Source organism: Lasiosphaeria miniovina (assembly GCF_030549165.1).
Source record: "Lasiosphaeria miniovina strain SMH2392-1A chromosome Unknown B0T26scaffold_6, whole genome shotgun sequence".
NCBI lineage: Eukaryota > Fungi > Ascomycota > Sordariomycetes > Sordariales > Lasiosphaeriaceae > Lasiosphaeria > Lasiosphaeria miniovina.
In genome coordinates, this window is record NW_026848225.1 from 1,966,764 (window position 1) to 1,994,615 (window position 27,852).

General features: G+C 57.8%; 8 protein-coding genes across 8 annotated transcripts; 4 read left to right on the plus strand and 4 right to left on the minus strand.

Annotated features, from left to right (window-relative positions):
- Positions 1 to 42: 42 nt before the first annotated feature.
- B0T26DRAFT_411512 (uncharacterized protein) lies at positions 43 to 992 on the minus strand. The gene has a single exon (XM_060434871.1). The coding sequence runs from the start codon at positions 743 to 745 to the stop codon at positions 212 to 214; it is 534 nt and encodes a 177-aa protein (XP_060292873.1). The 5' UTR covers positions 746 to 992; the 3' UTR covers positions 43 to 211.
- Positions 993 to 4,117: 3,125 nt separating this feature from the next.
- B0T26DRAFT_412090 (altered inheritance of mitochondria protein 21) lies at positions 4,118 to 7,529 on the plus strand. The gene is made up of 2 exons (XM_060434872.1): positions 4,118 to 4,165; positions 4,415 to 7,529. The coding sequence occupies exon 2, from the start codon at positions 4,608 to 4,610 to the stop codon at positions 7,395 to 7,397; it is 2,790 nt and encodes a 929-aa protein (XP_060292874.1). The 5' UTR covers positions 4,118 to 4,165; positions 4,415 to 4,607; the 3' UTR covers positions 7,398 to 7,529.
- A 135-nt stretch (positions 7,530 to 7,664) lies between these two features.
- B0T26DRAFT_722076 (Gryzun, putative trafficking through golgi-domain-containing protein) lies at positions 7,665 to 11,900 on the minus strand. Its single transcript, XM_060442575.1, has 2 exons — positions 10,306 to 11,900; positions 7,665 to 10,232 (listed from the first exon to the last, which is right to left on the minus strand). Exons 1-2 carry the CDS (start codon positions 11,726 to 11,728, stop codon positions 8,089 to 8,091), a joined length of 3,567 nt encoding a protein of 1,188 aa, XP_060292875.1. The 5' UTR covers positions 11,729 to 11,900; the 3' UTR covers positions 7,665 to 8,088.
- A 1,096-nt stretch (positions 11,901 to 12,996) lies between these two features.
- B0T26DRAFT_722079 (uncharacterized protein) lies at positions 12,997 to 15,065 on the plus strand. The gene is made up of 2 exons (XM_060442576.1): positions 12,997 to 13,288; positions 13,356 to 15,065. The coding sequence occupies exons 1-2, from the start codon at positions 13,241 to 13,243 to the stop codon at positions 14,862 to 14,864; spliced, it is 1,557 nt and encodes a 518-aa protein (XP_060292876.1). The 5' UTR covers positions 12,997 to 13,240; the 3' UTR covers positions 14,865 to 15,065.
- A 4,291-nt stretch (positions 15,066 to 19,356) lies between these two features.
- On the minus strand, positions 19,357 to 21,933 carry B0T26DRAFT_652264 (uncharacterized protein; the record flags this gene model as incomplete). Its single annotated transcript, XM_060438354.1, has 3 exons — positions 19,357 to 19,906; positions 19,973 to 21,520; positions 21,578 to 21,933. 3 exons carry the CDS (start codon positions 21,931 to 21,933, stop codon positions 19,357 to 19,359), a joined length of 2,454 nt encoding a protein of 817 aa, XP_060292877.1.
- Positions 21,934 to 22,809: 876 nt separating this feature from the next.
- On the plus strand, positions 22,810 to 24,177 carry B0T26DRAFT_654010 (ribonuclease H2, subunit B; the record flags this gene model as incomplete). The annotated part of the gene is made up of 3 exons (XM_060438508.1): positions 22,810 to 23,216; positions 23,256 to 23,907; positions 24,016 to 24,177. The coding sequence occupies 3 exons, from the start codon at positions 22,810 to 22,812 to the stop codon at positions 24,175 to 24,177; spliced, it is 1,221 nt and encodes a 406-aa protein (XP_060292878.1).
- Positions 24,178 to 24,422: 245 nt separating this feature from the next.
- B0T26DRAFT_754756 (DASH complex subunit Duo1-domain-containing protein) lies at positions 24,423 to 25,210 on the minus strand (the record flags this gene model as incomplete). The annotated part of the gene is made up of 3 exons (XM_060445864.1): positions 24,423 to 24,511; positions 24,575 to 24,878; positions 24,977 to 25,210. The coding sequence occupies 3 exons, from the start codon at positions 25,208 to 25,210 to the stop codon at positions 24,423 to 24,425; spliced, it is 627 nt and encodes a 208-aa protein (XP_060292879.1).
- Positions 25,211 to 26,109: 899 nt separating this feature from the next.
- Positions 26,110 to 27,473, plus strand: B0T26DRAFT_742972 (uncharacterized protein; the record flags this gene model as incomplete). The annotated part of the gene is made up of 2 exons (XM_060444193.1): positions 26,110 to 26,915; positions 26,972 to 27,473. 2 exons carry the CDS (start codon positions 26,110 to 26,112, stop codon positions 27,471 to 27,473), a joined length of 1,308 nt encoding a protein of 435 aa, XP_060292880.1.
- Between the last annotated feature and the right edge of the window lie 379 nt (positions 27,474 to 27,852).

Here is a 27,852-nt window from a genome sequence, read left to right on the forward strand (position 1 = left end):
CATCTCAACTCGAGAGGAAGTCACCGGCCAACCGAGCTTGATGGAGAGCGTCTTGGATAGCTTCGCATAACTCCAGGGGTGCTCCATGTTCCAGATACATAGCAGAGCTCCACTGAGCAAGAAGGGGATTCAAAACGCAAAAATAGATATGTAGAGCTCTGGCACCAGTTTGGCTTCCTGGGTCTGGAGACATTGAGTCGAGCAGCGGGCGTCATTCGAGAGGAACATCATGAGTGAGTGGTTTGGCATTGGCCTCTACAAACACGTCAGGCCATTCATTTGCGCCGCAGACAAATGGGACAGAAGAAAAGGGCTCTATGATGGAAAAGATGCGCGGGTTGGAAAAAGTGCTGGCAAACACTGTGTACCGACAATGGGCTTCTATCTGTGTCATTGGGAAGGGTTCGGAGACGGCACTTGCGGATGATAACCAAATAAAATCTAGACCACCTAGTCTCTGTGTTGTCGACAACCTGCACCCAGCACTGTTGCACCTCGGTGCAGAGGTACAGTGCGGTAGATACGTGCTTTGTCGCTGTCGATATACGGGGGTGATGCTCGTGAAAGGTACATGCGGAACAGGGAGCCCGACCAGGGCCCAACGGGCTCCCCGCAAAACAGTGTCGGATGTGGAAAAGGGGGTCTTGGCAGATGTGGAGGGCGGATGGTGCAGAAAAACAACAAATGCCCCGTGATCTGCTCTAGGTGGTAACGAGGGTAGAGGTATGTATGTAGGAGAGCACATGACCGCCTCTTGTGCGAATGCACCGGTCTTGAAGCTGAGCTTTTCGGGGCTTCCTTTCCGTGGCTAGCGGGCTTGCGGCGGGTTCTGTGGTTGTGGTTGTCTTTCAACCGTCCTTTTCAGTTTCCCTTTCAGTTCAACCGCAGGGGTGAAGGCTGGCCCGGCAAGGGTGATATAATATTCTGCAGGCAAGTGCAAGACATCGAGATCCCCCATCAAAACGACTTGCTCCACAGTGAGCAGATCCATGCTTCCCTCGACTTACACTACTAGCCAGTGCGAGCATCATTGTCGTAGACCGTGGCCAGTTTCTCTTCGCTAATTGAGTTGCCACTGAGGAAAAAGAGACTAGTGGGATTCAAGCAATGGCGGGTTGCGTCATATCTTGTCTAATGCTGAGGCATTTCTTAAAGTGCTGTGAGGTAAGAGCAAGGCAGTAAAACGAGTCAAATTAGAAATAGGTAATAGAGGCCTCACTTTGAATCCTTGGTCAACAATGAAAACGAAAGGCTCTCGCGGCCGCTCGAAAATCGAAACCCTTCGCCCCGCAAGCCGGGTTGGGGGGACCTTGGCTCCGCAGTTAGCAATCGACGAGCTAATCGCGGCTAGGAAAGGTTGTCCTCGTCACTGCCATGTACCGTGGGTAGGGCCCGAGGCTCGATATGTTCCCGCCAACACCACACCACCCACCGGCTTCTCAAGGCTCCCGACGGCGCATCGCGTCGCATCCTCTATGCGCAGAGAGAAAAGCGGTCACCGGGGAATTACGCACTGGGTGGGGCTCGTCGCGATTGGACTGGTGGTTATGAAAATTGCTCTCGGATGCATGGCGAGACGGATTACCTGCAGCAGGCGGCCTGGTTAGAAGCTGGAGAAAGTAGAAACATTCGACCAGGCCAGCCGCCGTCGCGCGTGTGAAAGACAAAGAGACTCGTCAGGTACGGATCACCGAGTACAGTACATACAGTATGCGCACACAGTAAGCGCACACCGTACCATTTCTTGGAAGGTGACCCCCAAGCGAAACACGTGGACTGGAAGCCGTACCTCACTGGGAGCCTGAGGACTCGAGGGGGCGTTCAAGCCACTGACAACTGCTCAAGAAGCAAATTAAAACCGTTCACCAAGTTCTCGATCCAACGACCCCGGCCGTGAGCTAAAAAGATCGAAAAGCCTCGCCGTCGTCCCAACTCCAGAGCATAGGAAGGAAGAAGAGAGCTTCAGCCTCTGACGGCCCGCTTTGGTCGCGGCCGAGGCGGTCAGATCCTTGGTTCGACAGTCGTCGGTCGATATGAAAAGGGGCCACATCGATTTGTTAATAATCTACGTACGCTACCAAGAAGGTAGACCTAGAGTACGGAGCAGTAGGGTCGGCCGGCTCTCTGCAACCGCAAGGTTCTTTCGCGATGGTGCACCATGGCAAAGTTTTCGAGTGTCCCCTCGTTCGTTCCTCGAATCCAGAACGCCCGCCCTGTCATCAAGCTTGGCCGGTGGGGAAATGGTGGGGTAAACCTGATGACGCTGATCAGGTCCAGGGGGCCACCACCTCATGCGGAAGTAGCTCCAAGGTAGTCGGCACCCGTCCGCTGATTCAGAAAAGACTTGAGCTGTGGACCAATTCCTCTCTGAAAACACGTAACCCTGAAGCCTCTAGTTTAGGTTGTTCATATGATGTGATTTCGGAGCTGAAGGCGCCAGCGTCTTGGAGCCGCGATGTCTCGTTTCGCGTAAAGAACGTCAAGATACGGAGTACCAGGGTGGGTATCGAAGGCCTTGGTACGGCGAGGTGAAGGAAGTCTCGAAGAGGCTCGCAAGATGGAATTGTGTGTTTGCACCGTCCCGTGGCCAATAAAGCCAGCCTTTGACCTACCTAGACACTGAGTAGAAGCTTCGACGCCCTCAACATCCTAAGGCTCGGGACAGTTGAAAGGAGTCAGAAAGGCACTGTGCGCGTTTCGACGCTTAAATAAACCAGCCGGAGGAAGGGGATACTTCGAGCCCGGGTACATGTGTTGTACATCTAGAAGGTACATCAGCGCAAATAAATCGCATTGGTAAGTCCTACAAGGGATTGTCGTCCTTCAAGCAGTGTGGATTCCACGTTTTGCAGAGTCACTGGACCACTTGGAATGCATCCTAACCTGATGAGGCCGGAATAGACAACAAGATCCCTGTTTACCTATGTCGTTGTTGGATGTTTTCCTAGGTACTGTAGGTACGGGTTAGTGAAGTTGCAAGTGCCCGTACTGTATGTAACTTCGTACTCCAGTACCTTATTGTACCAGGGCCCAGCAAATTCGAGCACAGTCGAGGCGGTTCAATACCGTGCAGCCAGGCCACCCAGCAACCTACTTGCCTACCTACCTAGCCACTCCGCAGGGCAGCCCTGGAGGCCGGATTTGTCGCTAGGTAATGACGAAGCCAGGAGACCTTGACGGCAGGGTGCAGCGATATAAGTGGCTGCACGCCGCCGCCCAAACTCGTCCACATCAAGTTTCATCTTCGACTCCGAGACTGGGTTTATTATGCCAACAACTCCAGCATCCTGATGATTTGAGTCTCAATTGAATCCGAGGACTTGTTTCCTGATTTCATTTTTCTCGTCGAATCATCGCCAACCGCCCCCGACCCATCTCTCGCATTTGATCCGCTTGCCGCGTCTTTTTTTCGCCCATCTTCATCCATCCACCAACAGCCCATCCGCCAGGTATGTTTGTCAAGCTCATGCGTGTGCCAATGGGAGGGCACGCGAAAGCTCCAGCAGCAGCTCCCCACCATCTTCCAGCTCTCTAGACCTTTCTTCCACGAGTTAGATGAAGACGGAGCCTACCTTAGCCATTACATACTTTACGCACACCACCCACTCCCCATCACCGTCCGTTGCACAAGTTTTGCTGGGTGTTGGGGAGGCGCCCGCAGCATAGCCATTCGCTGCTGGGCGGCCTCCTTGACACCTCACACACTGCCGCTGCACGTCCCCGTTGTTTCCTCGCTGCTGCTGGCATGGCATCAGCAAAGGCGAGCGAGGACAGCGAGGGGCGTCGCGCAGCTCTCCTCCCGTGATGGAGACATGCTGCATCCGCAGCGCCCCAGCTCTGCACGCGGAGGCGCACATTCCAGCCCAAAATATCCATACATTGCACGCCATGCACCTCCACTACCTTAGCTACCCTACCTGCCCGAGCTAGCCCGCGCGAGCAGCAGCCTGTCTTGCCTGCCTGTGCAAATTGGGTTGCTGGCGACGGCAAGCAACCCTTTCCACCTTTCTCTATCACCGGTATCGCTCCGCCTGTCTGACATGGCTTATCGGGCGACCGATGGGCCTGGTTTGGCGGTGACTCGTTATCTGCTAGCACAAGGCTGCCCCGGTCGAGTCCTTTTGTAACGCGCAGGGGCGGTGGATGCGCTTTGTCGCAAGCGAATGTAATGCACATACATCAAGATTCGAGATTGCTGCGAGGGAAGCTTCACCGATCGGATGGTTCAGGAGGCGGGCGGGCTACCGTTCCCCAACGGAGCTACCTCTTGGGTCCCCACCACCGCCCCCTTGCCCTTGTCCGTGACCATGACCTGCTGCCGCTCGGGGCCACCACTTATCTTGCATCTTGCTTCAACCTCGTTTATCTCTCTTGTTGCTCACCGATTGTTCTGCTCGTGCTAACTAATCCCGAGGCGCATCTCGCCAGACAGACTTGGTTTAGTCTCAGCCAGCACTTACACGGCTGTTTCCGCGAACACCCGACTTCGACTGCCTCCCTTGTTACACTCGCCCTGCCATCCTCCGCCTTCCTTCGCCGCGAAGTGAGGCTCGATATCAGACCCCGACTTCCCGCCCTTTTTAGTTTCCCTTCTTCCTCCCGCCACCATGTCGGCCACCACAGCCCACCAGCCTCCAGCCATACCACCCAGGCCCTCGAGAAGTCAGGAGAAAGCAAACATGCCTTTGATCCCCCCGCGGCCCGTTAACCGCCACCTCGAGCGTTCTGTGAGCCCGAACCCCAGCCGCTTTGCGCCCTCTCCCTTGAATGAGAGCCCCCTTGGGTCCAAGTCCTCTCCTGCCACTGGGCTCCGCTTCGGCTCGAGCAACGGCAATGGCAATGGCAACGGCCACAATGGAAACCACTCCGATCGCGCCATACCCCTAGATCTACCCTCAGTTGGTGAGGAGGGCATGGAATATGCTGGGCTGGCCGACGAGTTGAATACGAGCGCCCGCGAGCAGGCCAGCAGCCCCGAGCAGCTGCGGACCGTCGGAAATGACGTCAAGCTCCACGCTCCGAAACCCTCGTTGCCTGCCTCGAGCGCGAAGCAGCGCGTTATGGCTATCACCCGCACCGACAGTGACCGGGCTGCCTCGTTTGGCATTGGCAGGCCGAGCAGCGTTGAAGATTTGACCCCGGCATTGCCCTCCAACCGCAGCCTCAAAAAGAAGGCTAGCACTGCCAGCCAACTGTCGACGACAGACTATACAGATGACGAGCAGGGCATCCCCGAGATTGGCCAGCAGGTTCCCATGTATCCGAACGCTGGTGACGTCCAGGCTCCTTCCCCTGCGCCCGGTTCTGCCGCTGCTGAAGGAATCAAGACGAAGCACCACAGTCGCAAGCTATCGGCCCGTGGTGGAGCCTTGCCCCCCGGAAGCTACGGTCTTCACGGCCATGGTGTCGTGGCCCAAGACAAGCTTGAGAAGGCCTACTTTGAGAAGCACCCCGATCTCCTGATGAAGGAACACACGCCGCATCATCATGATCGGCCTTACGACTTTTCCATGAGCAGAGACGACCTAAACAAGATTGTTAGGGACACCGCAAGCCGCGGCTCCGGTCTCGCTGTTAAGGATTACGCGGGCACCCCCAGTGATCAAGTCGGTTGGCAAGTCATCGAGTCTGCCTCGCGTGTCGCATCACCCGGCCCCAGCGAGGCTAAATCTCCGCGCAAGCCTTCTTCTCTCGCTGGCTCAGACAAGGAATCCCGCCGCGCATCCGAGGCTGGAAACGTGATTCATGTCGATGAGCCTAATCGCCGGAAGTCGGTCATGTTTAGCGAGGGCGAATCGTCTGAAGTGGACGAGGAGGGACGTCAATACAGCGCCCCTATCCTTGCTGAGGACGAGCTGGCCAAGGATCCTGGGCCGTATGACCACCAGCCGGCAGTCGAGCCAACAGAACGTCGCGGAAGCGGCTACGAGATTCAGGAATCCACAAGCCGCCCTACGAGCAGGCCCGCAAGCTTGTACAAGGAGTCGTCGTTCGAAATTCGCTCGACTCCTCTGGAAGATGTAGAAGAGTACGAACCGCTATTTGCCGAGGACGAGAAAGAAAAGACGAAGAAACCCGAGGCGGAAGAGAAGAAGTCTAAGAAGCAACGGTTTCCTAGCGCTGACATCTGGGAGGATGCGCCCAGTAGCGTGCACTATACTGCAGAGGTGTCGACGCCTGATTTGTACGACGAGCAGGAAAAGCCGAAGGAGCAAATCGCCCCGCCGCCACGAGACGGCGAGACACCTGCCCAGGCATTTGCGCGTCACCAGGAGGAGTTGGCTGAGAAAGAGACGCGTGAGCATGGGCCGGAGGCGTTCCTGCCAATGCGCGGCAAGCAAAAACCTGTCTGGGTGCAACATAAGGCGCACCTCGCAACCGAGACGGCGGGCCGTCCCCCGCTTGGTCAGAGGTTCCCTAGTCGTGACGTATGGGAAGACACACCCGACAGCCTGAAGTTGGAGACGACCGTGTCGACTCCGCAGCAAGACAATGAGCAGTCGCCTGTTGAGTCCAAGTCGCCCGTAGAGTCCAGGTCGCCCGTGGAGTCCAAACTGGAGATTCCGGTCCGGCCTCAACCCAAATCGCCCGAGGCTTCCGAGAAGCCCGCAATTCCCGAGCGGCCCAAGGCGTCGGGCGATGAGAGTAAACCGGCGATTCCGGCCCGTCCGAAACCCCACATTCCAAATCGCCCTGCCAAGGCCGGCCCCACTTCGGGCGGTCTGGAGCCTGCCGAGGCTGCCGCGCCTCCGCGTGCGAAACCGGCTGTTCCTGTCCGCCCCGTGGGCTCCAAGATTGCTGCGCTGCAGGCCGGCTTTATGAGCGATCTCAATAACCGGCTGCGGTTGGGTCCCCAGGCCCTGAAGAAAGAAGAGCCCGCGCCGGTAGAGGAGCCAGTTGAAGAAAAAGAGAAGGCCCCCCTGAGCGATGCGCGCAAGGGCCGTGCCAGGGGTCCTCAGAGGAGAGCGCCTGTGGCGAGCGTCAGCCCTGCTCCCGCCGCCGCGCCCAAAGTAGACGAGCCGTTCAAGCTTGTCATAGCGCCAGCGCACACCCTCTTTGAGGTCGATCCTGACGAAGGCGTGTTAAGCGTCGGCGACAAGAGTGCCCTCGGACTCGACGGAGCAAAGGACGAGGAGGCGAAGGGCGAGGCGCAAAAATCAGACACCTCAAGTAGCGTCTCTGTTCCGACCGCTGCAGGACCTGAAGAACAAGAGCATGATGGTGAGAACAAGACGGCTGAGTCCCAGACGGAAGAGTTCGGAGTGCCGCCGGCTGCTGAAGAAGAGAGCAAGACACTGGCTACCAACATTGCGGGCGAATCAGTCGTGGAAGAGAAAGTCAAGGCTGACGAGAAACACCAGGACGAGGTGGAGCCCACTCATGCGGAGGAGCATTGACGTGACTGACATGACTAAATGACTTGTGTGTTTTTAACAGGAAAACGAGCAAAAAATCTAATAAAAGCAGGGGGGTCTTGACTTTAATTTTTCTGAACGGAATGGGGTCGTGCTCCGTAGCTTATAGGGGTTGTTTGCCTTTGCGTTTTCTTCCAATGTCAATACTATCTGTCTGCCGTTACGCGACTGTGTATACACGCGCCCACTAGTAGCATCTCGAGGTGTACATGATACTCGCTTTGGATTCAGTCTCCGTGGTGGACTCACTCTCTGTTGAGTGTTGATGTCACGACATGACAGCAAATACGAAGTAGGCAAACTAATGTACCATTTCCATGTTTACAGATCCCCGTAATTTCTGGCGATAAAACAGCCTCGCTATCTACAACAAGTTTCAGCAGGCACCTAGTGTGCCAATAAGCATCTCTACTACAACCTACAAACATCAGAAACCGAAAAAAGAGACCGATAGTCGCCTTCCGCTCAAACATTCTCCTATCCCTCCATTTTCTTGACCTAGGCTTGGAACGAGAAAGAACCTAAATATTAAATTCGGGACATCTCTCATCTTGCCCTCTGGCATACATACCCCTTAATTACCAGAATCGAGAACCAACGCCCCTGCCAAAGTACGTTGCAAATATTTGATGGCCTACAGACGAACTAGGTAACCTAGGTGCCCCGGCAATTCCTATTCTGCCGCTTCGACTTTCTCCCCGCTCCGTGCTTCGCCTTCTTCCTCGTCGGGGGGGATCCAGATCAGCACGCCGCCGTCCTTGTCGAGCTTCATGCCCTCGGTGGGGATCACGCGCAACACCTTCTGGAAGTACTTGTCGCGGACGACGAGGCCGGGCTTGATCCAGGTGCCGCCGGCGCCGTCGGCGCCACCGCCTGGAGTCGCTGGAGTTGGCGGCAGTGCCTTGTTGGCGCTAGGCGTGGTGGGCGTTGGGGTGGGCGGTGGTGGCCGCGGTAGGGGTAGGAGTCGGTAGGTGACGGAGCGGCGCGACACGGGGAGTAGGTTGAGGGTTGTCTGCTTGGGGCCGGAGAAGGCGAACTCGTCGCTGGGCTCCATGGAGACGCCGAAAGTGAGGAAGTGGGCCGAGGCGTTCTCGATGATGACGTGCAGGACCGTGAGCTGTGGCGTCCTTGGGCTGCTGTTGTCCTTGTTGAGTGACGGAGGGTTGGGCGGGATGTGTGAAACAGAAGCCAGCACGCGCGGCTCGGTGCCAAACAGAGTGAAGCGGGGGACGGGGAGTGTCGTGGTGTTGACTACTACTTCTGACGAAGAAGTATCTGGGTGACAGCGCGTCCACTTGATGACGAAGGACACGTCGAGGGTTGAGGGGCTGCGGTCGTCGAGCGTGCTTTTTCGCGCGTCGATGTCGAAGGCGGCCTCCACAATGGTCCGCGGACGGATCAGTCGCCCGCGCCCACGGTCTTCGTCGGCCAGTGGAAGCACACCGGGCTGCTTGGTGTGGAAGCACCGCACCGTCCTTGCCGTCTGGACGCGGATGTCGACGTTGACGACACGGAGGTCCTCCGACGCAAACGAGGCATAACGAGTTACCAGACACCATGCCTGGGAAATTCCCTTATGAGACATATTTGTTAGAGCAGTAGAAGCAGCATGAGCAGCATTGCCGCTGCCGCTACTGCCGTCGTTGCCATCGTCATCACCACCTGAGAGACCATTAACGCCATTGTAGTCAAACATGCTCGGCCAGGGATCGGGATGCACGCGCGGGAGCAGATCATAGTTGGCTTCGAATGGGTTGACAACGTTGAGCTGGAGGAGGGCGGTCTGCACGATGGGTGTCCCAGGGTCCGTCGAGAGGTGGTATGTGACCCGCATTGTCAAGTCGTATCTGTTAGACCGCTCGATGGGGGGCACATTGAGGCGGACGGTAAGCGCCTTTGAACTTTCGATAGTCCCGAGAGAAAGGCCACGCAACTTGCTCTCATCGTTCACGACCGTGCTGCTGGGGAGGGCGTCACCAGCCCCCTGGCCTACCACCTCAATGCTAAACACAGGCGTGTCTTCGCCAAACAGGTCGACATCAAGCTTGGCTAGGGCTCCGTCGGCCTCGTCATTGACAATCTCAAACTCGAGCTGAATGGGCTCGTCGTTGTAGTACTGGTCTTTCCAGGCTGGGGCTTTGATCTTCAACTTCGGAGGCCTTGGCAAGACGCGCACGGAAAGGGGGATTGCCCGGGCAATGCGTTTGGTAGACGACGCTGAGATGTACCACAGGTTGGAGCTATTGATTCCGCTCCCAAAGTAGAGGGATTGCTGCAAGTCAAAAGCTTCCGACTCAAAGCTCAACTTCAGCGAAACAGCACGCGTTTCGCCGGCTTCTCGAAGGGGTATATCAACGCCGAACACTGTAGTTTGGCTCGGCAGCAAGGTCAGGTTAGCGTTCCCACGCAAGGTGAGTTTCCTGTTTGATTCGTCCAGATTCTCGACTTCTGATTTCGCGCCGTCTTCGGCGGCATCTGTCAAGGACACGGCCGACAGCGCGACGGAGCCATGTTTGCGTGGTTCTGTGGCGGCGCCCGCTTGATGCTGTAGAACGACGCGGCCAACACTTCCACTGAACTCGATCTCTATGCTCTTTAGTACGACGGGCGCGGACCCTTGTTGCGCATTGGATTTGATTGCCAGCTGCCCTCGGGTGCTCTGGCCAGCCTTGCCCTCCTCGTCCCTAAAGACGAAGGAGGCGGAAACAAAAGGAAGAAGCTCTCCGTGCTCAATGTGGACACTGGGTTTGGACTTGGGCGCTATGCCTTCCAGGGACCTCGTGATGTCGTAGTGCCAGTTGGTGCGCCTTGTAAAGTCTGCAATAACGAGTTAGTAATCGGCAAAGGCAACGGGCTCGCGTTTGGTGCTGGAAGCGTACAGCAGACATACTTTGACCTAGCAGTTCCCAGTCGATGGCAATAATCAAATCGGCGTCGCCAACCGCAGCGGCCGCTGATCTAAGGGCCCAACTCAAATCCTCTGCAATGGCTACCCAACCCTCGGAGCGGAAAGACATGTCCCGCCAGAGCGAGCGCAGCAACTCGACAACCCTCTTCCAGTCCCTGACGAGGGCAAGTTCCTTGGCGCATTCGAGAGACAGCTCGGCGGCAAACCGAAACTGGTGTCTCTTGAGGAACTCGGAGCGAGCCCGCTTTAGGCAATCAACAATCATGCGGCTATGGTCTACACCGCCGGCGCCGTTCAAAGGGTACTCATCATGGGGATCTGGGCACATGTATGTGTCGTACGTAAACGCATTGTTGGCGACATGAGAGGCTGGAGAGGAGCTCGGCGGCCGCCTGTCGTCTTCGGACATGGCGTGGGCCAGATTCCGCCGCGCACTCAAATGCTTCGCCGCCAGGTGGTACCAGTAGCCCGTGTGATGTAGCATTTCCCACGGCTGCAGGCGCTCCCCCATGACATTCTTTTCGGGCTGGAGGTAGAGGTTCATGGTGGCAGGGGTAAAGCCGGAGACTGCGGTCCTCTCGATCAGGTTTGCCATAATGATTGCCCAGCGTGCCTCCCAGGCCTTCCACCCGTAGTTGGAGATGCCCCGGCCACGACGGTCGACGAACTCGGCAATCCTATCTCGATGCGACTGCCAGCGCCGGGCGGCGGCACTGTGCTGGCCGTTCCAGAGCAGGCATCGAAGGCAGCGCACGGCAATGACGTCGGCGAGAAAACGGGCCTCGTTCCACCGCGGGCTCCAGCTCGGAATGGCCTCGAGCAGCTCGGGACCGAGCAGGTTTTCGTAGGCCTGCTCAAACGACAGCAACGCATTGCCCAGCTCCAACCGGTACTCTGCGAACATGGCCGACTTGAAGTCATAGCGAACGTTCCATCCAGCCTGAGAGAGAGTCTGCGAAGTGCCCGAGGTGGGCGGCACTGTCGGCTGGGGGACCACGCCCCTGGCCTTCTTCTTGCGGGAATGCCTGCCGAGGTCACGAAAGTATTCAATGGCTACGCCGTAAAGCGTCGTCAGCATGTTCTCGGCCATGCGCTCTAGCTCGTCGGGGGATTCGCTGGACGGGGCGAGGAACAGCGACTTGGCATCTATGGCGCAAGCTCTGCGGATGGCCTCGAGACGTTCCTGGACGCTGTCGACCGAGTGAGTGTCCTGATCGCTGAATAGCACAACGGCCAGCCGCGTCTTATAGCCCGACTGGCTCAGAAGGCCCCGCAGGTTGTTCAGGTCTGTCTTGAGACGGTTGTCACAGAGGGTAGCAAGCGTAGGATCCGAGACAAGGTCGTAGAAGCAGAGCAGAACGCTGGGGACAAGGTCCTGGTGCTTGAGAATCCACTGCGCATCCATCAAGCCGTCAGGATATAGGGGCGACACGGGGCTCAGGGGCGAGAAGGGGGAGTGCAGGGTGGCCGACAGGTGCGGGCTCTCGACGCCGTCGGGCAGGCGCGCACGGCGCGGAGGCAGGAGGAAAGACTATATTTCGGCACCATCAGATATGCGATCACTTCACGACACGCACAACAAACACCGAGAACATCACCAAGGGAGCAAGACAGGACAGCACAGAGCTAAGCTTGCAAGCCTAGCTCTGGCGCCCCACGCTGTCTGTCTACGCACCCTCTCTGCCGTCTTGACGCGAAACCGGTAGCGCCGGGACGTGTCTCGGCTATTGGCGGGCAGCTGCGAGGCATCGTGGTCCTCTATGTAGCCTAGCAGAACGTGGGCCTGGTCTGAGTCGAGGGCGGGAAGCTCGGATCGGATCAGGATGGCCTGGTCCTTGAGCGCCGCACCCAGTTTCGCCTCGTGGATTGAGCCTGCCGACACGCCCAAGGTGAGAAGCAGAGGGATGTTGGGGTCTAGACTGCCGGCCGGGTAGTCGTCCATTGTATGCTTGCTTGTTTGCCGACTGGCGATGTTGGGCTTCGTACGGAGTAGGTAGCCTCGTTCTAGATCAGTCTTGCTGACATTACCAATCCCGGCAATGCTGCAGCTTGCAGGGCGCTCTGGGCAAACCCAAACGGCGTGCCCAACACAGGCAACGTTAACCAACTCTCCTTCCGTCCTCCCTTCCTCTCCTTTCCCTTTCCTTTGCTTCCTTACGTCTCAATTCCGAGGCCACGGTAATTTCGGGTTTGTGCGGCGGCGTTGGCTCGACGGCAAGGTCCAGGGGTTCTTTCCGATCTCGACGTCTGGAGCTCTGGAGGGGGCCTCGAGAGTTTTTGCTTCCAATTTTGCTTTGGCGCGACATATGCGGGCAGTACCTAACAGATAGTCGGGTGCAGCCTGGCGAGTTAAGTTTCGGCCGTTCAACCTACCTAATCATGGCCAGCTTCCTACCCCAGCGGACGGTTGTCGAGATGGGAACGGACCGATGACGGGATGTCGAATACTGGCTGACTGGCTGCAGGTGGGTGCTTTCAGCTCCAGCAGAGCGGCTTCCAACTGTGCCGGGCTGGGGTCTGAAGGATGGGGCTTCTTAGGCTGGGCTGGCGCTCGGGTGGCAGGGGTCGTTATCTTATCGGCTGGGCCCACTGCCTTAGCTCTTGCAGCTTGGGTGGCCGTGGCTCGCCAGGCGAGGTGGGGTAGTGGGCGGGAACCTAACCTGTCGCGTCCGCCGCTAAGAAACGCGTGCCGAGACGCGTCTAGCGCTGTCGCCCATCCAAACAGTGGCCGGGGCGCCGCCGTTGAACGTTTCCATGACCTTGAAGAACTCTCGGCATGCAAGGTTATGTGAATGTTCCGACCCTGACGACGTCTGCGCCCACGTCCACGCCCACGCTCATGTGCGCCACATATCTCTGTCCATCACAGCTGTATTAGTATAAGAGGTAGCTGCAAGAAAACGGACAGACAGTCACAATGCCTCTGCAAAAGTCCTTTTCCGAGCAGAACAGGCCGGCACCAAAGGTCCGTCTCTCTTTCCATTATATTCATTACCTTGCCCGTGCTATGCGCTAACATCCAGCAACGCCAGCGTCCTCAATGGCAACGGTCGAGAAGCAATCCCAATGCCCAGGCCCAGGCCCAGGCCCAAGCTGCTAAAGCTGCCTCTCGGCCACTGGCGCCCGTGTCCGAGTCAACCAAGAACAAGCTACTCGCCTTCCAGTTCGAGCCTCCATCCCCAGAGGCTGGCGACGACCCTGTTGCCGTGGCCCCAAACCTGCCCAATGGTGCTGGCGACCCGGCCAAAGAAGGGGGTAACAACATCAAGAAGGGGCTGGCCCCGGGCAAGACATCACCGCGTCGTCTTGGCCGACCAGACCCCGCTGTTGCGCCTGGGCCTGGCTCCCGCCTGACCTGGCAGGATCTGCTGGGCGTCCAGGAACTCCCCAAGGAAGACGACGCCGCTTCTCCCAGCGAGAGAATCATATGGCGGACCGACCACGGCGCCCAGCTCCCGCCCGCCATGTCTCCCATGCTCGCTCGAAAGGGCCGGAAACGTGTGAGGAGCTCGTCGCCCGCATCGTCGCCGGCCTCCAAGTCTGTCACCCCGGCCATCGACGCCAAGAAATTGGCCAACGTCCTCAGAACCCCTCGCGCCGATCCTGCATCCGAACTGTGGGATCGTTTTGCCCTTCCCGGCACAGATGCCAGCCCATCTAGCGCAACCAACCCGCTCCTCGCCCAGCTCATGGTATCTTCCTCCCCTCGCCCCTCCAGGGACGGCGCTGCACCCGGGAGCACTAGGTCACTCAGGAAAGCCATGAGCTGCGGCTCTCACTGGCCCAAACGGCGCAAAACCGATCGCAACGAAGAGCAAGGAGCCGCCTCCCAGGGTAGCCCCCGCCGCAATGCTAAATCCTCCTTGGTGTCAGCTCTGCTGGAAACAGTTGATGGCCAAATACAGAGATCAAAATCAGCCGAGGCCGCAGCACAGCAACCAAAGTCCCCATCGTCGCGGAAGCGATCGCTCCTGGGAAGGCGGACAGAGCCCAAGACTCAGAATGTGGTGTCGCCTTGTCGTCCGACCTCCAGGGGGGGATTGCTGGACCACAGAGCCCCAGTGCTGGACATTGAGGCGAACGGCATTGACAACCACCAGCCCGCAGCGGTAGCAGATAGCCCGTCCTCAGACTATGGCGACATTGATTTTGACGACAACACACTTATGGAGCTCGATGCCACTTTAGTAGTGGCGGAAGACGACAACCAAGACAATACGCTAGTCCCAGTACCCGCACATGAATCGGCTGGCTCGGCGACTGCTGACGACGACTTCGGAGATCTGGATGATAACCTGTTTGACGGGGCCGAAGACCTAGTGGCGGAAGTGGAATTCAAGCATTTCTCACAAGCAGCCTCTCAAGGCCAGAAGTACGACAGGCCACAGCAAATCGACCGGGGGGTGAGCAAAGACTCGTATGGGGATGATTTTGGCGATGACTTTGGCGAAGACTTTGACTTTGAGGCGGCGGAAATGGCAGCAACACAATCGGCCGTACATGCCCGAACCTCGTCATCTCGTGTACGTACATTTCGATAGCCACTTCGATGAAGCATCGTGCTAAAAGCCTCAAAAATAGTCGACTCAAAAACCCAAGGCGATCCAGAGATATAAGATAACGAACGTCCTCGAGAGCTCGTACACAGATGACCGTGGCCGTGAACTCCCCGAAAAGGTATGAGAAGCCGTCGCGGCCTTGCGCTAGAGAGAAGTATATATTTGCTAACGCGCCTTTTTTTCTTCAAGATACTGCTCGTGCAGGTCGAGAAAACCAACGTAGTGAAAACAATTCATCTCAGGGACGACTGGTATGACACGCAGGCTAGCCAGTCGGCTTTTGTTCACGTCATCGGCACCTTTGAGGCGTCGGGCAGGTGCATCGTCGACAACAACGAGAACATGGTGGTGTTGCACCCGGACCAACTCATTTCGTCCACTGTCGTTGCCGATTCGTTCACCTGCACGCGCCGAGCTGTTCTTCAAGACCGGGTCAAAGCCACGAGCGAGTTAAGCCCGGCTCTCGTGTACGGCACGATCCTCCACGAGATCTTTCAGGAGGCGCTGCTGGCCAACAACTGGGACATTAAATTCCTAGCGGGCGTCATCGACAAGACTCTAGAGAAGCACTTGGAGGACATTTACATCATCAAAGTTGGCATGGACGACGCGAGGGGCTACCTCCTGTCCAAGATGCCCGAGCTCAAGAATTGGGCAAAGGCTTTTGTGTCGCCGCAGCCGAACCCCGACGCTATTGTACAGGGCCGGAACGGGGAGCGGGCCAACATGTGCGTCAGCAAGCTGCTCGATGTCGAGGAGCACGTCTGGTCCCCAATGTACGGCCTCAAGGGCAACATTGATGCCACGGTGCAAGTGACGATGCGCGACAGCAAGTCCACCAAGACTCTAACCGTCCCTTTCGAGGTCAAGACAGGCAAGAATGCCATCAGCAACCACCAGGCCCAGACGGCCCTATACAATCTCTTGCTCTCGGACCGATACGACATTGAGATTGTGTACGGTATTCTGTACTACATGGAAACCTCGCAGACTCTTCGCATTCCGACTGTCCGCCACGAGCTCCGCCACATGATCATGCAGCGGAACCAGCTGGCCTGCTACGTCCGAGAGCGGAGTGTGCAGCTGCCGCCCATGAAGAAGAGCAAGAACATGTGCGGAAAGTGCTACGCCCAGACTTCCTGTTTCATATACCACAAGCTCGCCGACGACGGGGATGGCGAGACGAGTGGCCTTAACGACAGGTTTGACGAGGTAGTGAAACACCTGACTCCCACCCACAAGGACTTCTTCCTGAAGTGGGAGAACCTGTTGACCAAAGAGGAGAAAGAGAGCCAGAAGCTGCGGCGAGAGCTCTGGACCATGGTCAGTACGGAGCGCGAAAAGCTGGGGCGCTGTTTTTCCAATGTCACCATTGAAGAAGGCTCGGCTTCCGAAGAGCAGCACGCCGCCAAGATCAACCGCTTCTCGTATACCTTCATCAAGGACAAGCCGGCGCCTGGCTTTTCCTTCCTCGACTCGCAGCTCATTGTGGGAGAGCCCATTGTCATTTCCGACGAGCAAGGCCACTTTGCCCTGGCTCTCGGCTTCGTCACCGCCGTCCGAAAGCAGAGGATCAGCGTTGCCGTCGACAGAAGGCTCCATAATGCGCGCATCCGCCAGCCCGGCTTCGACGGGGTCGACAACCAGGTCTTTGCGAGCATCATGGAGGTGGCTTCCGCAGGGGCGAAGCCCGAGCAGTCCCAGGGCAAGATCAAGGAGGCCCCAATTCGCTACCGGCTTGACAAGGACGAGTTCAGCAACGGCATGGCGACGGTGCGAAACAATCTTGTCCAGGTCATGGCTAATGGGCCGTTTGGATCTCGCGAGATTCGCCGGCTCGTTGTCGACTTGGTCCCGCCGAGGTTCAAGACAGTGCCCACTCAATATCTGATGCCGGACAAGGACGGCCTGAATGTCGACCAGAAAGCGGCCGTCGAGAAGGCAATGAGCGCCATGGATTACGCTCTGGTCCTCGGGATGCCCGGCACTGGAAAGACTACCACCATCGCCCACATAATCAAGGCTTTGATTGGGCAGGGAAAGACGGTCCTCCTGACATCGTATACGCATTCTGCCGTCGACAACATCCTGCTTAAGCTCAAGCATGATAGCATCCCAATTCTTAGGCTGGGGGCCCCCGCCAAAGTGCACCCCGAGGTTCGCGACTTTGTGACTTTGGCCGGCCAGCCGATGGAGTCGTTTGAAGAGATCCGGAGAGCCTGGCACGACACGCCCGTCGTGGCTACGACGTGTCTGGGCATCAGCCACCAGATCTTCAACGAGCGTACGTTCGACTACTGCATCGTCGATGAGGCATCCCAGATTACACTGCCAATATGTCTCGGACCTATCAGGATGGCACGAACGTTTGTTCTTGTCGGAGACCACAACCAGCTGCCGCCGCTAGTGCAGAATGAAGAAGCACGCGCCGGCGGCCTCGACGCCTCGCTCTTCAAGCTGCTTTCCGACACGCACCCCCAGTCGGTTGTCAACCTCGAGCACCAGTACCGCATGTGCGAAGACATCATGACGCTGTCCAACACGCTCATCTACAAGGGACTCCTCAAGTGCGGCACCGAGGCGCTTCGCTCCGCCTCGCTGCCAATCCCCGACATGGACGCCCTACGCCAGCGCCACTTTGACGCAGCCTCATTTATTTCGTACTCCCAGCAGCGCAGCAGTGCCAGCAGCACAACTAGCCCGAGACGCCCCAAGGCGGGGCCTCCCGCATCATTCTGCCCGGCGCCGCGCCTCGGAAGTTGCTGGCTCCGCGAACTCCTAGACCCTGAGGCGCGCGTGCGCTTCGTCAACACGGACGCCATCCCCGACAGCCGCGAGGAGGCAAAGGGCAACCGCATCGTCAACCCTTGTGAGGCACGCGTCGTTGCGCAGCTTGTCGACGCTCTGCTAGCGGTAGGCGTGCCCGCGATTGAAATCGGTGTCATGACCCACTACCGCTCCCAGCTCGCACTGCTCAAGCACAACGTGCTGCGCACGGGGGGAAACGGCGCCGCCGATGTTGAGATGCACACGGCAGACCGCTTCCAGGGCCGCGACAAGGCTGTCGTTGTCCTCAGCCTCGTCCGCGCCAACGACGCCTGCTCCATTGGCGAGCTGCTCAAAGACTGGCGGCGCATCAACGTGGCGTTCACGCGCGCGAAGACCAAGCTGCTGGTTGTCGGCAGCCGCTCGACGCTGCGCGGCTGTGCGGGCGGCGGTGACCGCGGCGATGGCAACCCCAACGCCGGCGGCGAAATGCTCGCCCGCTTCATCGCCCTCATGGAGTCCCGTGACTGGATCTACGACCTCCCACCCACTGCCATAGACGCCCACATGGACCCTGCGTCCCTCGCCGGCTCCGCGGCCACCCAGCTGTCGCCAGCCAAGAAGTCTGCTGCTTATTCGCCTGCAAGGAAAAACACGCGCCCTGGCATGGCTGCCACGAAGAAGTCGCCCCGCCGCGCCAAGGTCGGAGAGCGCGTTCTCCTCAAGGGCAAGCCTGTACTGCGAGACATTTTGAATGATATGATGGATGGCATGTATTAGGCGCCAGCGAGCTCTGATATTTTCTAGATGATGATGATGCGTCCTTTTTTTTTGGCGTTGGGGCTGGAGACCCGGTTTATTGTGGTTTCATTTTTGGTGTGTACCAGGTTCTGGTGCTCACTTACTCCCCTTGCCGATATGGATACGGTATACATAATGGGGGGGTATAGAGTTGGGGACTGTTTTCTTTTTTATCTGCATAGGATATAGCATGCGTATTGCGTACAATGGTTTTGAGGGTCAGGGTCAGGTTTATTATTGCATATAGCATCCTGTTTCGTTACATACAGGTTTAGTTAAAAAGGTCGGGTTTGGAACATGGATATGGCATGGATATGGGACTTGGTATTGATATACATGAATATGAGGGTGGTTGAGTGAGTGGCCGGGGACAGACTTTTATTGTCTGTTTCGGGTGGTTTCGTAGTATTTACTCTCTAGCTGTATATAAAATAAAATACCTGACAGCGGGCGGTATCAATGAAGCCGAACATATTCCTTGCTGATACACTCACAGTTTGACTCCGCTATAGTCTATGAAGTGGCAAGCATGCACTGGTCACATTATCGTACGTAAAAGAGCAAGTTAGTCGCCTGTTGTTATCGACTCTCGTCTTCAGAATGTTCAAAATGGTCGGCTGAAAAAGAAAAGGCGCTGGTATATATACATATGTATGTACAAGTACGTATTCTCGGCGCTTCTTTCTTTCTTTACACGACAACGACAAGAAACCCCAAGCAAAAAAGAGAAAGAATTCGCCGCATACCTAAGTAGGTAGTCAAATCAAAGCCCGGCTTGAAACCAATCAGCTCATTCATTCCGCGCTATGCGACGCAGTGTGTGCAATCCCATGTTGTTTTATGCAAAACCTCCCTAAATAATACCAGCTCTTCGCATTTTTTTTCTTTTCGGTACCCCGATTTCTCTCTACTTTATAATAATCAAGTCGTCATCATCGTCGTCGTCGTTATTGTTCGGGATAATCACCCGGCGGCGGCCAATCTTTGCCGCCGCCGCTGCCGCCGACAGAGGCTCGCCGAGGCTCTCTCTCCCGGCCTCGCGGATGCCCTTCTCCGTCACGAAGCGCGTCTTCTTCCTAACAGGCGAGCGGTCGTTCCTGGCCGAGGTGGCGGTGGCGGTGGCGGTGGGAATGGATTCCGCGGCAGGGGCGTTGTTGGAGACCGCCGAGAAGCCGCCGTTTTTCGTCCCGTCCAGGTGCTCGCCTTCCTTCATCCGGCCGAGCTTTTTCGTCAGCGACGAGCCCCATCCCAGCGCAATCTTTGGCTGGGTGCCGCCTCCAGCGCTGCCGCTTCCACCGCCGCCACCAGTGGCTGTCGAGTTGGATGCCGACGAATCCGGCCGCTTTCGCTTGATTGGGCCGAGATCAATCTTGGGCTGCTCGGCGCCGCGCCTGCCGACGAGGCCGAGGGCGCGGGCGTCCCATTTTGGCGGCAAGTCGCCCTGGAGGGCCGAGCCGCTGTTGTTGTTTGACGACGAGATGCTCGACCCGAGAGCTGCTGCCTCGGCCGCGCGGCTCATGTACTCCTTGCCAGCGCCGCCGCCGATCTCGCCGAGGCGCTTGGCAATGTCGCGCTCGCGCTCCTTCTGCGCCAGGCGCCGCTTCAGCCCCTCTTCGCGCTCCACGCGGTCGGCCACGCCGCCGCCGTCGTCGTCCATCATCTCGGCCGCGCCGCGCCGCCCTCCGCTGATGAAGAAGCGGCTCTGCGTGGCGCGGTCGTAGTTGCCCATGGCAGCCTTGCGGCGGTCTTCCTCCTTCTTGTCGAATGCTTCCTTAGAGTTGGGGCGCTTGCCGCCGAAGCTGGAGCCGTTTAGCTCCATGCGGTTGTGGCGCGTCCGTTGCAGGGCCTCGTTGGTGTGAAACTCGCAGTACTCGGAGCGGCGCGCGTTGACCCAGGTGTTGCAGAACTGGCCGTCCTTTTTGACGCTTTTGCAGTAGCCTATGTCGCGCGCGTTGCCGATCTCGAGGATCGTGTCCTCGTCGCTGTTGATGACAAGACCAAACCGGCCCGTCGCCTCGCGCCCAGGCGGTGGCGGCAGGATGTTGGGATTCAGAATCGCCAGCACGGCCCCTACTGTCATCTTCCAGAAGCGGTCGAAGCCCGTATTGAAGAGAAAGAGCTCGACCTCGAATGCTAGGTCCACGAGCGTGAGCACCATATACTTACCGCGGTCCTGCTGTGCCTTTCCCGCCCCGCCAGGCCCGGGTCTGTGGCTTCGCGGGTCTGACTTGCTGGCGATAATGGCAAACACGACGACATCCGACTCAATGTCAGGCAGAGACCAGTCTGGTGCTTTGACATGGCGTAGCAGGTCTTGGAGGACATATGTCTTTTTTCCCGTGATGGCGCGGGTGAGCACCTGGTGGGGGAGAATCCGCTTGGAAAGATGGAGGCCCGAGTAGGGCTCAAAGGATGCTTCCGAGTCCCCACTTCCCGCCGGTGCGCCCGTTACCAACGAGGGGTTGTCTATAGACTCGTCTCCGGTGTCTAGCGCCGGAGCAGACCGTAAACTTGGGACAGTACTACTCCGCTGTAATGGCGCCCCTGTCGAGGAGAGTATATCATTCCTCGTGAACTCTTGTGGCTTGTAGGGCCGGTCGGGAATGTCCAGCGCCTTGGTCTTGTACTCTTCCATTTCTTGTTTGCCTACGCTAAAGGCCTTTGTGCGGATCTTTTGTATCCTCTGCTGCCGCTCCTGGCGGGCTGACTCTTCGGATCTCGCAGATGACAGCCTTTCGTTGAAGCTCAGTGGGCGGGGCGCATCGGCCTGCTGGACTTGAGCAGGTAATGGCGTTTTCGAGCGCCGCAAGTAGCCGCCGGGCTGGCCGGACCGGTCGTCGTGCATAGCCTTCACGCTGGGAGCTCGTCTAAGAGACACATCTGCCGCCCTTAACCCCTTATCGATTCCCAGCAGCACTCTATGTGGTGACGTCTGCAGGTTGGACGAGCTCTGAGCTTTCCTGACCGGCGACGCAGGAACCTGGACTCCAGTCTGAACAGGCTGCCCTTCCATCCTGTCTCGCACTGCCGCCAGCTTTGACTGCAGCGGAACCTCCCTCATGCCTACCGCGCTCCCAAGCCCGGGCCAATTCGAAATCGCAGTTGCATGCGCAGGCGCAGGCGCAGACGCAGACGCAGGCCCGGGATCCGACACTGCGCTCGCCTTCTTCTGGGCCTTTGCACTCTGTAGTTTTTTGAGCTTCAACCGGGCTTGGATTGCCTGCAATTTTAGCTGCAATGTTTCTTCGTCATCCTCATCGTCGTCATCGTCGTCGCCGCCATCAAAAAGCTGGTTGTCCATATCCGCCCCTAGCCCTGGGCCTCCAGACCTCGAGTTGAGGGTCGAGTGGGATCGCGCTGACCGGAGGCGGGATGGCGAGGGCGTTGGGGATTTGCGTTCGGCCATGCGTCGCAACCGCTCGCGGCCTCCTGGTGTGCCGAGCAGGACATCGTGGGGCGATCGCGGGGGCCACTGGGAGGCCATAACGGTCAGTGCGAAGCAAGTAATATCTTGGATCTCGACTTTCTCCCCGATCGAGGTTGCAAAAAAGGCTAGTTCTGGAGGCCGGAAGAATGTCCACACGGAGGGAAAGAAAGAGAAGAAAAAAACGAGCGTGAAGAGGGTTGCCGGGAAGAAGCTAGCCCTGCTGTTTACAGGCGCGAGATGTTGATGCAAGTCGTCGACGCAGGCCCAGGAACGCAGAGCAACAGGTTTATGCCAGGGGTCCTCCTATATTAGTCGCCAATTAATGTAGTACAAGGACGACATTGCTGGCGGGAAGGTGCAGTGAGACGTTCAGTTGGCCAGGTCGGTTTTTGGTGGGGGTTGTGGTGCCCAGGGCGAGTTCAGGCAGTGAAGCAGCCGAGAGAGCAGGTTGGCTCTTCCAATTCACAGGGCCTTCGACTTGGCTTTCAGAGACGAAAGTGCAACTCTTGTCTCCTGTCTAGACTTTGTCGACGTCGAGGCCGCAAATCGAAAGCGATAAGCCACAATTCCATGTCCGATAAGGAGGGGTGGTGGAATGCCTGGCTGCATGGGCCTGAAACGCGCCTGCAAGTTGAAAAGCGCGTGGCGCTCCAAGCAACGGTCGGACAGACGCGTAAAAGTCGCGTCGAACACAGATGAAAAGGTACAGGGGTAATTAAACACTGCCCACACGCCCGCCCGCCGCAGGTATCCGTAGGGCAACCACCAAAGTTGAACCCCATCTACGGATATTGAGTACATACTACATACTACGTTGGATATTTGGCATCACGTCCATTGCGCTGTAGAAGCGGACAGAGCCAATGCACAAGGTCTGATTTTTTTGGGCGCCCCAGAGACTTGCAAGACAAATCACCGACGCACGGTGCAGCCATGGCGAGGACGAGAGCGAGAGCCACAACGGCCAAGACGGCCAGCGCAACCACGACAGCGGCAAACACCAGCGCGCCCGCCGCATACACTCTCCATGCCGAGGCCGAGACCCCGCCCCGGCTATTCGTGATCCCGAAGAAGGCGACAGACGCCGCGCGCATCGTGACGCTGCAGCACCCGCGCTACGGAAAACCGACGCGCTACCTAGTCTGTCCCGAGGCGGGCTTCTTCGAGTTCACCAAGATCGCCGCGCCCAAGACGACGCCGCGGAGCTGGCTGATCGAGAGTGCGACACAGGATGGCGCGGCGGCGTCAGCAGCTACGCAGACTACAAAGAGCGCCGACTTCTACGTCGCGACGCCCATCGACCCCCTATTCCTAATCCTACCCACACTGGCCGCCGGCAGGTGCGCGGCCGACGACAAGACCTCCAAATCCAGGAGCAGGGAGAAGAAGAAGCGCATGTTCCTGTCGAGCGAGGACCACTTCGACGCCGTGTCAGACCCGAGCCGGCACCTGTCCAAGGTGCTGACGTGGCCCGCCGCGCGGCAGCTGATCGAGGCGCGCATGGCGGCCGTGTGCGACGCCGTCGAGGCCGGCGACGACCCCATGTTCCGGCTGAACGAGGCGAAGCTGCTGCGCGAGCTGCTGGCCAAGGCGCGGCGCATGGGCGCCCAGGGCCTGCCGCCGAGCATGGAGGAGAAGTTCGTGGCCAAAACCCTCGAGGCGCCCATTCTCGGCATCCAGAGCCAGCAGGCGTCCTCCGAAGCCCTGCCCAGTGGCGACAGCACCCAGAAGGCATCAGACGATAGCGGCAGCAGCAACATCGCGACACCCCAGTCGGAATCCACCGACTCCCAGTCTACCGTTTCGTCGCTTGAGACGGCAGCCAGCGAAGCCTCGACAGCCGCTACTTCGTTATCGTCAGACGGTACGGCCAGCAGTGAAATCGTCAACGCCATGACAGCGTCCCCAGAGGTCGTAGCGCTGCAGAGGCTGCGCGTGGCCTTTGACTTCATCTGCTCGAGCTACCTAGTGCCATCCCTGGCGGAGCAGCTCAAAGCGCAGCTTGCTCGCACAAGCACAGCCACAGCCACAGTGGAAGCAGGGGCGGTCGACTTTAAGCCCCTTGACGAGTACCTCACGCGCTTGGCCAAGCTGCGCCATGACGCCGCGGCCGCCAGGGCGTCGGATTACTCGCGCAAGCGCGCGCGCGACGAGGACGAGGACGAGCGGCTGGAGAAGCGTCGCAAGAAGGAGGAGGAGGACAAGGTCAAGAAGGCCAGCCAGAGCCTGGGCGTCAAGAAGCTGATGAAGGTCAACACGTCGGGCATGAAGAAGCTGAGCGAGTTTTTCAAGAAGAAATAAGGGGCTTTATTTTTGTGGGGGCATCTCTTTTTTCTGTTGTTGCGCCAACGCGGCATGTTGAATGACTGATTTGTACATATTCCATGATTTGTATAAGTCTTTGGTTTTCTTTGTTTGGGGGCTTTGTTTGGGTTGGCGTCTAGGGGCTTGATATGGTAATATGGTATCAGCAGGGCGGTTTAGGAATATCAGCGCAGTAACCCCCCCTCCCTCAGGGAGGTAGGTCAGTCAGTCACAGTCGACTATCATTTGACACCGCCTCTTGTTGACCGCCCTCCCCGCGTGTACCCCAAGCCTCTGCCTATCCCCGATGCGCCCCTTCCGCTGCTTGTGTCTGACGCCGTGCTAGTATTGACCCCGTACCCCGAACTCACGCCCCTCACCAATCCTCCTCTACCTCGCCCCGCTCGCGTGTGGCCGCGGCTTGCGGCCCCCCGGGGCGGCGCCGTGCCCGCTGTCCTCTGGCGATCCTCGTCCTCGGCCTTCCTCCGCGCCTCTTCCCGGCGGCGCTCGGCCTCGGCAGCCCTCCGCTCGGCGTCGCGCTGCTTCTGCAGGGCCTCGTTCTCGATGTCGGCGAGGTCCTGCGTGGCGCCGTTCCAGTCGGGGTTCAGAATCAGCCGCTGGTTGTATTCAGTCTGCGACAGTATCCGCGTCCAGGTGTTGAGCAGCGCAGAGGCGTTATCGACTGTCTTGGACACGGTCTAGATAGACGAGACATGCATCGGCAGGCTGCGATCAGTAACGGCAGCACCTAGAAAAAACTAGCAGGGGAGAGGAAGGAAGGGTAGCCCCTGCGTACGCCCATGTTGCCCTTTGCCCGCTCCAGCGTCGCAATGACCCCCTCGATGACCTCGTTGATGTTCCTCACGCCCTCCAGCTCCCGGCGCAGCGCCGTTTCGCGGGCCTCTTCAGCGTCGAATCGCGAGTTCTGATTGGCTGGCGTCTTGGCTCGCTCGGGCTGCGGCTGCTGGCGCTCGGCAGAGGGCGATGCGAAGAGATCTTCATGGTCTGAGCTCTCAAAGTTGTCTGCCATATTTGCGTGCAGTGCAGGGTCCTGAAGCGTTGCGCTTATTCGCTAGTATTCCCGGCACACCTCGAAAATTTAGAGAAGAAAAAAAAAAGGTAAGTTGGGCTGCTTGAGGCCGGATGACGTTGCTTTGTTGTCACTGCCAGCAAAATTGTTTGCAATGGGATTGGCGGGGTAAGATGGGGAGGCCCTTGCTGGAGTACGGGAGACGCGTCGCCTGGCCAGGTGGCATGTGGGGGTTTCGCGTTTTGGCGTCAGATTAATTTACCAAGCGCAAGGGCCAAGGCTGGCAGGAGGCTGGTCGAGCAACCGAAACCAAGCAGGGACGGCCCCCAGCCTCTTCACCTGCGTTCCACTCGTGTCCTCCACCATATTTTCCCGCATGTCCCTAGCAACGACATCAATTTGCATCCTCGAATGCGCTCGTTATTTCTGCCAACAACCCATTACTAGCTGATATCTTTGACCCATCTCGTGCGATTTCTATTGCACGTCATTATCACCACGGGCCTTACGCGACTTGTGTGCACTCGTCTCTTAATTCTGGCGCTGCCTGCTATTCCCTCCACCGCCTCTCGCAAAGCTACATCAAGTCCTACCTCGGTCCCAAAACCTATTGATATCTCTGTCAAACCTTTTCTAGTTCTCGGCTTGCGGTGCATCTCGTGCGATATCTTTAAAACTCCACATCAAGCTTCCTATCAGCTGGACTCGGCGGCTGGGGTTGCTCCCGACGTTTGGATCACGGCTAGTCACACCCCGATTGCGCAGGCTCGACCTAATCCGTCTGAGGTTATCGATACCCGAATATTGCTTGGAGTCTGCAGTCTGCCTAGGAGCGAAGCGGTTTGATTGGGGGGTTTGACGTTGCGGACGAAATTATTTTATCACAAATATCCGCAGACATGGAGGTTCTCCCAGCTGCCACACCGTCGCCCGGACCACCGTCTGAAATCCGCACACCTCCAGCCCCTCGGCACGGCTACTCTGACCACTACAACCCCTACACCCCGCGAAAGTCTGAGCGAAAGTCGCTCCGGATTGAGCAACGCATCGCAAATCGCACTCCCTCTCCAAATTTTTCATCCAGGCATCATTCCGATCATCGTTTTTCGTTAGGGTCCCCAAAGTCACACAAGCAAAACCCCGCCACAATGGCGTCGCCCGCAACCTCCCCACGAAAGCGCCGCGTGCCTGCTTTGGATTCGTCGCGCCGTGCTTCTGGAACCCTGGCACCCGACGGAAGTGCTCATGCCGCGACTGCTCTCGGGCTTGAGGTCCATAACAAGTCAATCCAACGCGGTCGCGCTGGTGCCTCTACCTCGCACGACATGCTCATCACTCCGGCCAAGACGCCTCAACCGCCGCCTACGGAGAAGAGCAAGGCCAAAATCAAGGCTGTCGCACGCAATTTGTTTTCGGACAGCGAAGTCATGCCCACCTCCAAAAAGACTCGTACCAGCAAGTACGTGCTCGATAGCTTCTCGGTTGCAGATGACGTAGATGAGCCTGTCCAGATTTACACGGACTCTCACGAGCGTATTCCCGAGGTCGATCGCAGTGCCGAGAACCCTTTCTTTGGCGATCACGTCCCTGCTGCGCCTGAGCCAGCCCGGCGCCGAAGCAAGCGCCAGACCGTGGCCATTCCTGGCGAGGGAAGTGTGACAGTCGATGAGGCCGTCGGCCGCAATGACGGCATTTTGGTCTCATTGTAAGAGTCTCCATTTCAACTTCTCTGCCGTTTTATACTAATATGTCGATTTTCAGCCGAGGAAAGAAGCAATTCCGCAAGTTTGCCCGGGGTGACGAGTCTGACCAGGCTGAAGGCGGTCTGGAGAGCGTCGTCGAGCGAAGCAAGCCTCTTTCCGCAAATTCCGTCACGCCCCGCCTGTTGTTCCCTACTAGCAAGGCCGACAAGCATTCCGAGATGAATCTAGAGGACGAGGAGGCCGACACGGACATTGAAGACCATGTTTTGGCGGGCACGGAGAACGACCCAGCCACTCCCATGGAGCTAGTTAACGAGGCTCCTGGTACGCCCAAAGCACCCCGTTTTGCACCAGCTTCTCCGCCGACGACAGCGCGCACGACGCGATTTGGAGCCAAAAAATCTGCTGAGACGACACCCATGAAGCCCAAATCTAGTGCTCACGGGAAGCGAGGCGCTTTTGACAGCTGGCGCCGAGTTAAGGGCGGCTCTGACGGTCAGAGCAGTAAGCGAGCCGGCGACGCACTCCCTGGCGCTGCCACGAAGCGGACCCGAGCCTAATGGTCTTATCTATCTCTTTTATCTTTCCTTTTTCTTACGGCATCACGACATTTTGATCACCTAGACGACCTTGATTTGGAGTTTGACGGAGGGCTTTTATATTGATCCCCTAGGAGGGACGATATCAGAATGCATGACCTGGTGCGATGGCGCGGAGCTAAGGGGTATCTACATGGAGCTTTTTATTAAGCCCATTGCCGAGGGGTTTGCCTCTCTCTGTTTTTCTTTCATGGTCATGGTGATATCGTTTTCGGCGGGACTAGTGGCGATGACAAGATGGGCAAGGTTTGGCGTGAAGCGGCGTATCTGCAGTCGCAAAGACGAGGTAGTCTGTCATGTCAGAGTTATGGGAGAATCGCATAGTTCTTCAGGGCTAAAG

What these genes read in the sequence shown, in the direction of transcription:
- B0T26DRAFT_722079 (XM_060442576.1), top strand. Translation starts at nt 13,241, where the DNA reads ATGCCTCTGCAAAAGTCCTTTTCCGAGCAGAACAGGCCGGCACCAAAG. An exon ending in AGAACAGGCCGGCACCAAAG is followed by an intron (nt 13,289 to 13,355) that starts GTCCGTCTCTCT and finishes CAGCAACGCCAG; the next exon opens with CGTCCTCAATGGCAACGGTC.
- B0T26DRAFT_722076 (XM_060442575.1), bottom strand. Translation starts at nt 11,728, where the DNA reads ATGGATGCGCAGTGGATTCTCAAGCACCAGGACCTTGTCCCCAGCGTT. An exon ending in CTGGGAACTGCTAGGTCAAA is followed by an intron (nt 10,233 to 10,305) that starts GTATGTCTGCTG and finishes TCGTTATTGCAG; the next exon opens with ACTTTACAAGGCGCACCAAC.
- B0T26DRAFT_411512 (XM_060434871.1), bottom strand. Translation starts at nt 745, where the DNA reads ATGTGCTCTCCTACATACATACCTCTACCCTCGTTACCACCTAGAGCA.
- B0T26DRAFT_412090 (XM_060434872.1), top strand. Translation starts at nt 4,608, where the DNA reads ATGTCGGCCACCACAGCCCACCAGCCTCCAGCCATACCACCCAGGCCC.